Below are 7,626 nucleotides of genomic sequence, written 5' to 3'. Positions count from 1 at the left end.
TATATATATATATATATATATATATATATATATATATATATATATATATATATATATATATATATATATGTATATATATATACATTTATACATGTGTATATCTATTTTCGCTTCTTTCCTTTTGGTCAAACAGTTTGACACACCACTCATTTCATGTAAAAAAAATAATAAATTAAAAAATGTAGCTAAAATAACTAGGTTTGATATAATCCATAACTCTGCCGTGCAGCACCCTCACGTCCTGCCGCTCTCTAAGCTGGGTTGTGGAAGAAGGGACGAGCACGCAGTGTTGCCGCCGTTAATGCTTCTTTAAAATTTAAAGGTAGGTTCACAATGGATGCAAAAGCGCCTCAGAACCGCCTCAGAACCGCCGCAGAAGCACCGTGGAGCGGAGGGCACACGGCATTCGCTTTCTCCTGCAAATGCCGCGATTCACACCAGACGCACATTTTTCCACGACAGTCAACAGACTAGAGCTTCATTTTGTTTTTGCTATCATGGGCAGATTAATATTCTAAAAATATGACCCCATGTTTCTGCCAAGAAGTAAGTAATTAGTAGACCTACACTTCTTTAATTTATCTGTTGTTGAGACACAGAGAGAAGTGTGTTTGTTGTGATTGTACGTTTATTTTCATCTCTAGTCTGTTTAGAATCAAAAACATGATCGCATTTGTCAACCGCAGTATTTTATTGTGAGAAATTGGTTATATTTTGAAAATAAACTGGATTTTCTCCTTTATCCAGAAGATCGCTCGCGCACAAAATAGACCAGACGCTGAAACGATCTACTGCACAGCGTGAAGCTGCTGCGGGGGACCGCGGCGCTCCGCGCCTGGTGTGAGCCACACCATAGGTTAATAAGGGCGGTGAATAGAAGCGGCCTCTGTTTGGCGGTGCTTCCGTGTCCAGAGTGAACCTGACGTAAAGATGAAAAAGGAGGAAACACGAGTTCAAAGCAGAGGTTTGTCTGCTTTAATTATATAATCTTGATAGGACCCCCCCCAAAGATGGATTTAACTGCCGATCTAGTTTTTCATCAACATCTTTCCATTTAAAATTCCTACTTTCATCTGTGTTATTGGCTGGTCGGGGGTCAGTTAGCATGTTTGCTTTTAAATGAACCCGGTTCTAGCCCAAGCTGAAACATCTGCGGAGGACGCCAAATTTGTTCTTTACCCTAGGCCGGGCCTGACCAACAGGGTACCAAGATCCAGGTCTGGCCTAATGGGTCTATTTTATAATGGAAACACTCAAAATACTGTACCAATCCGGTCCGGACCGCTCAGTGGAAACACGGCAAAAGAGGGCTGTAAGTTCAAATCTGCGGTGATCGGTGAAGGTTCTCATTTATCCGGTTGGGTTGTCTTAAAGTTGAGTCCCAGCAGCCGGACCTTAAATCTGCCTCAGACATTTGGAGATGGAGACATCTTATGACATCCATGTGAGCAAAACGCTTCAGGACGGAGATTTATGGTCCAGATGCTGCGACTCCAGAACTCCAGAACTCTGACTCAGGAATCTGTTTTCATCTCAGTCAGGCCCAGTTTGGTTTCAGACTGATCCAGAACCGAACTCAGAACTGAACTCAACCCACTGTTAAGAACTGCGATTTAGTTCATCTCAGAGATAAATGACACTTCTCTCAGCATGAATCTCTCAGACCTGTCACTCTGACACCTCCTCTCTGTTGGACCCCCCCAACAGAACCGTATCTCCTTATTTTTCAGGCAGTGATTGTAGCTCTCCTCACAGCAGGGGGCGCTGCAGTGAGAGGCAGGAATCTGAATTTCCGAGCCCCCATAACCCTCCCAGAAAGGTGGATGCTCCACTAAAGCTTCACATCCTCGGCAGTGTTAAAAAAATGAGCCATATTTCATATCTCTACCCCCCCCCCCTCTACAGAAGCGCCATTTTGCTGGCGTGCAGAGTGACTGGCGCCTGCAGAAACGTTCAGCCTCTGCAGAGGGAGGCGCCGTGCCTCCTCGCATCCGTCAGCCTCCCTCTGCAGGAGCAGCCGGCGCTCAGGACGAGCCGTCAGCTGTCTCTGAGGGGGTGGGGGGGCAGACCCCAGGAGGAGGAGCTCCTACACAGAAGCTCCGCCTCTAAACCTGTCCACACGTCCGGGTCAGAACTTCAACCACAGAGCATCACCTCATGATAATCAATAATAATGATCAGCACAATTCTACATAAAGGAGATGGGAATCAAACCAGAGACTTCTCTGTGAGGCGAGAGTGCAAACCACTCCACCACTGTGCTGCCCGGCAGCATACAGCTCTAACTGATGCTAACTTTCAGAGACATAAATAATCTGGTCAATTTAAACTGATCAGGTAATCTGATTGATCTGTAATCTGATTAATCTGTAAATCTGCATCAGAGCAGCAGCACTGATGGGCGGATAATATCCAGGATTTGATCAACTTGAATCTCTTCAATCGTCTTCTGAGCTGCTGATCCACAAACTCCTTCAAATTCCTCCATAACTAACTTACGACTCATTAGTCTTTTGTCCTGACAGATTATCAGATGATCCGTCCAGATTATTCTGCTCTCCATCATGGAGAGATGCTCAAACCTCCTGACCTTTGACCTCCAACATCTGCTTACCTGACACAACAAAAACCATAAGACTGTGGAGTAGTGGTTGCCACGGTAACAGCTGTGTGTGGTCCGCGCCGGTGCGGCAGCTGAGCGCGGGTATGGCAGGACGAGTCGAGCTGCTCTTTCTGCTGACGGGAGGCACTTTGATCAGATCTATTCGGAGACGCGGTTCAAGGCACTGCGAGCTAATTTTAGATCCACGTCTCCGTGGGATGTTGCTCTGCCTTCCTTCTCCAGACTCTGTAAAGTCAAATTGAGGGGTGAAAGGTCACGGACAGCAGCGGATGATCCCGTGCGCTCCATCGTTGTAGCGTAGACGAACACAAACGGAGGATGGAGCTCTGAAATCTCTCTTCTGGAGAGATGAAACTCTTTTTTTTCTAGTTTTTCTGGATTTTTTTGGCGTTTTTGCCCCCTCCCTGACAGTTCGCTCCGTCATGCACCTCCTCCTGCCCCCCCACCATCCTCCAGCTCCCCTTACAACTACAGGCAGTTTAATACTGACGTCATGCATTGAGTATACGCAGCTATATCATAGCTAGTTAGGCCATAATGCTGTAGTGTTTGACATGCCATGGTCTTCAGAGAAGAAGAGTTCCTGTTCCCTTAAACATTCAACACGGAAATGCTCCAAAAAAACACGAGAAGAAGAAGTCAGTGCACTTTTGGTGAAAACAAATGAGAGATAGAATCCAGGAGGAGACGAGAATGTAAAAAAGAACTGAGGTAACGTCATGTGCATGCTGACAGAAGAGGAGAGCGTCTCCACATGCGTCCGTATAAAGGAGAGTTGCACGGCGCCCCACAGGGTCACCTGTGGCGGGCGGCAGCAGCGGCTGTGGCAGTGCGTGAGATACTCCATCCGGGCGCCCGACTCGGCTGTAATCCAGAGGGTCTCCGGGAACGGGCTCCTCCTCCTGATGGACTGTGGCGGGGCTGGATCCTAAAACCTCGGTGACGTTTGAATTTAGTCGTTTGTGTTGCATAAATGGCAGTAGTTTGAAACCTCGACTCCAAATATCATCTAAACTCCAATAAAAGCTGGTTTGAGCTGGATTGTCTAAAATATCCGTCATTATTTCATCAGAAAACTCTAATAACTTTAAAATGTTTATGAAACATGAAACCCAGTTTCAGGTACCGATCCAGTTCTGCAGCACCGAGGAGGCAGACCGGACAGAACCTGCACCCTGTTCTGCACCTAGCTTCACCCAGGACCGGGAGGTCTGACCTTCAGGAGGTCACACCTAAACATACAGAAATGAATGTGATTTTTGGGGGCTTGTCCGGGATGCAACTCTAAAAAACTCTGAAATTTTCTCATCTGATAATAAACACATTTGAACCAGCTCAGTGGCCCTGTAGGGGAGTGTCCGCCCTGAGACTGTAGGGTCGTGGGTTCAAATCCGTACCTAAAATTGGCCTCCCTACTTGACCCTCAGCATTAAGAGGTTGGACTGGGGGGTGAAACCACCAAATGGTTCCGAGCGCGGCTGTGTCTGCAGCTCACCACTCCCCCAGGGGAGGGGTCAAATTCATCACACCTCAGTGGGTCACAACTGACGGGACTTAAACTTTGAGATGGTAGTTTGAGTAAATAAATCCTCTGCCTCAGTGTTTCTGCTCTCCTGTATGAACTGATGGAAAAACTGATTAAGATGCCCCCCCGGGGGGTGAGGCATCCATGTCTTTCTACAATATTTACAGGGTTGGTCTCCGGGGGCCTCACACGTCGGTGAGCAGCTTCCCCTTGTTGACGCAGTTCTGGCTGGGAGCCGTGCAGTTGGCAGTCCTCAGGTTAGCTTCCCTGAAGTTGTCGATGCTGTTGTTCAAGTCCTCGTCGATCTCCATGTACTCCGACTTGCTGATGGCTGAGGAGCTGCGCCGGCTCGAGTTGCTCTCCGACGCCAAGTTCTGGTTGCTGACGTTCAGCAGCTGCGCCTGCTCCTCGCCCTCCGTCTCGCGGTGGTAGAAGTAGTTGAAGTTGGAGACGATGACCGGCACCGGCAGCGCGATGGTCAGGACGCCTGCGATGGCGCACAGCGAGCCCACGATCTTCCCGCCGATGGTCACGGGGTACATGTCCCCGTAGCCCACCGTGGTCATGGACACCACGGCCCACCAGAAGGCCTCGGGGATGCTGGTGAAGAACGACCCCTTCTCCTCGGCTTCTGCGAAATAAACGGCGCTGGAAAACAAAATCACGCCGATGAAGAGGAAGAAGATGAGCAGCCCCAGCTCCCGCATGCTGGCCTTCAGAGTCTGCCCCAGGATCTGGAGCCCTTTGGAGTGGCGGGACAGTTTAAAGATCCGGAAGACCCTCACCAGACGGATCACCCTGAGGATGGCCAGCGAGGTGGCCTGCTCGCCCCCAGCTTTGCCCTCGCGGTTTTCTTGGTCGTCGGCCAGCTCCGTGCCGAGCGTGATGAAGTAAGGGATGATGGCGACAATGTCGATGGAGTTCATCATGTTCTTGAAGAAAGCTGCCTTGCTGGGACACGCAAAGAAGCGCACAATCAGCTCGAAGGAGAACCAGATGATGCAGAGCGTCTCCACCACGAAGAACGGGTCCGTCAGCACGTTGGCCTTGTAGTAGATGGTGCTGTTTCCCACCACCTGGATCCGGTCGTTGGGGTCCTCCTTCAGCTCCGGTAGCGTCTCCAGACAGAAGATGACTATGGAAATGAGGATGACCATCACGGACACGATGGCGATGCCGCGGGCGGGGCCCGAGCTCTCCGGGTGCTCGAACAGGAGCCAGATCTGTCGCTGGAACTCCTTCTCCGGCAGCGGCCGCTCTTCCTCCCGGATGAAGCCCTCGTCCTCCCGGAACTTCTCCATGGCTTCCGCGCCCAGCTCGTAGAACTTGATCTCCTCAGAGAACATGTCCAGGGGGACGTTGACCGGCCTCCTCAGCCGCCCGCCGGACTGGTAGTAGTACAGGATGGCGTCAAAGCTGGGCCGGTTCCGGTCGAAGAAGTACTCGTTCCGGAGCGGGTCAAAGTAACGCATCCGCTTCTTCGGGTTTCCCAGCAATGTTTCAGGAAACTGAGCCAGCGTCTTCAGCTGCGTCTCGAAGCGCAGCCCGGAGATGTTGATGACCACGCGCTCGCAGCAGTCGTGGTCGTCGTGGTCGTCGTCGAGCGGGTAGGGGTCCTGCGGGTGACCCGGCAGGGTGGAGGTGTCGTCCATGTTCTCCGTGGACACCACGGTCATCCTGCCCTGGAGGAGGTGGTGGTGTTCAGACGAGGAGAAGAAGCTCCTGCTGACTTCAGGAGATGCGCAGGCTCTGCCTCGCCATCATCTTCAGCATCGCCGCCGCCATCATCTCTGAGCCGATCATCTTTCAAGCCTGGAAGAAAGCAGAGCGTTCAGAGTGAGGAGGAGCAGAGCGTCAACCTGCGTCTGCTCAGAGAGCAGCTGACAAGTTCTGCTGCAGCTCTGAGATTCAACCAGAACCAGAACAGAACCAGAACAAAGCAAACCAGAAAACAAGCAGAACAGAAACAGAACAAATACAGAACACAAGCAGAACAGAATAAATCCATGACAGAACAAATACAAACCAGAACTAGAACAAACCAGAACAGAACCAGAACAGAACCAAGCCAGCGTACCTGCAGAGCGGTGACCGTCTCTGTGCACCTGTCCCGCCTCCGCGCGGCTTTAATGCGGGATCGCCTTTCTGGATCTCTGAAATATTAATGGACTATGTTGTCTTGGTCAACATCCGTATCCTCTTGGTGTTGGTTTTCAGCCGGGATGCAGGAGGAGCAGGAGGAGCAGGAGCAGCAGGAGCAGCAGGAGGAGCAGGAGCAGCAGGAGGCTTCAGACGGATCGGAACTCCGCAGCCAAAATCCCGGCTGACAAATCACGCAGCAGAGACGAGCGGGACCGGGCTGCCATGGCGGGAGAGCAGGACGCTGCGGCATCCGCGCGGGAGGAGGAGGCGGGAGGGGGGTGGGGGGGTGCAAGGACCTAAAAAAAGAAAAAAAGGCGCGCGAGGATGCGGACGGCAGACCCGCGCGCTAATTTGGAGACATATTGCGGGATGTCATGAAGTGAGTGAGAGAGGGAGGGGCTTGGAGGAGAAGAAGCGCGAGGGGAGATGCGGGGGAGAGGGGGGTGTCCGACGCAATGCAGCCTGACTGTACCGCACAGTTGGTACTTCAGTCCTCTACTGTATGTGCGCAACCGCAGCTGCGGCTCCGCAGCGCGCGCGCGCCTCTCCAGGTTCTGCCGCGGAGCGCGCGCGCTGCAGTGTTATGTAAGCAGCTGCGGGTGTCAAACTGTCCGCGTGCAGCTGCAAGAGTCTGCGGCGCGGAGGAGCGCGGCGCTCCGGCCTCCTGATTGGCTGCGGAGCCGCTGCGCCACTGCGAGCGGCGTGATGGAGTAAATACCAGCGTGTTTCCATGGTAACAGGAGGACAGCTCTCCGCGGCTCCGAGTCCACGCGCGAGAAGATCCACGGCGGGAAAAACAGACATCAGCGCTTCTAGGAAGAAACCCAAAATCTAAGAAATGACCCCCCCCCCCCTGACCGGAAGGACAGAAACTGGACAGTTTCAATTGATGATTCATGATTTTAATCTAAAAAAGTCTCTGAAAGGAAACATTTTCTGTTCTCGTTCTCCAATGATCCACAGATCTTTGTTTATTTGTTTCATCTGCAGTAAAAAAACAAACAACAACAACTGATTCTCTCACATGACTCACAAACGGAACATGTTGATCTCCAGTTGGAACAATAGTTATAGCATTAGCATTAGCATTAGCACAGATTAAATAATAAAATCATAATTACCTTCACATTAAACTAGCAGCATTGAAGTTCTTGTAACCTTCGTCTAACATCAAGAGACAAATAATCCACGACTCTAATATCATCCAGAGGAATTTGGGGATCAGCGGAGCTGCAGTTCTGACTGCAGGATTACTGACATTTGTACTCTGACTTATGAACAATAAGAGGAAGACACAAACAGAACCAGGTAGAACATTTATAAAATAAATATACAC

The 7,626-nt window shown here is 50.8% G+C and overlaps 1 protein-coding gene across 1 annotated transcript; it reads right to left on the bottom strand.

The window, feature by feature from the left end:
- Window positions 1-70: 70 nt before the first annotated feature.
- LOC112157265 (potassium voltage-gated channel subfamily A member 1) lies at window positions 71-6,976 on the bottom strand. Its single transcript, XM_024289927.2, has 2 exons — window positions 6,226-6,976; window positions 71-5,960 (listed from the first exon to the last, which is right to left on the bottom strand). The coding sequence occupies exon 2, from the start codon at window positions 5,822-5,824 to the stop codon at window positions 4,334-4,336; it is 1,491 nt and encodes a 496-aa protein (XP_024145695.1). The 5' UTR covers window positions 5,825-5,960; window positions 6,226-6,976; the 3' UTR covers window positions 71-4,333.
- Window positions 6,977-7,626: the final 650 nt, after the last annotated feature.

This window comes from Oryzias melastigma, linkage group LG23 (genome assembly GCF_002922805.2).
Source record: "Oryzias melastigma strain HK-1 linkage group LG23, ASM292280v2, whole genome shotgun sequence".
In the NCBI taxonomy this organism is placed as follows: Eukaryota; Metazoa; Chordata; class Actinopteri; order Beloniformes; family Adrianichthyidae; genus Oryzias; species Oryzias melastigma.
The sequence above is the reverse complement of the archived record's forward strand: the minus strand, read 5'-3'. Positions and strand labels throughout refer to the sequence as shown.

Coding starts and splice junctions, on each gene's coding strand:
- LOC112157265 (XM_024289927.2), bottom strand. CDS start 5,824: ATGACCGTGGTGTCCACGGAGAACATGGACGACACCTCCACCCTGCCG.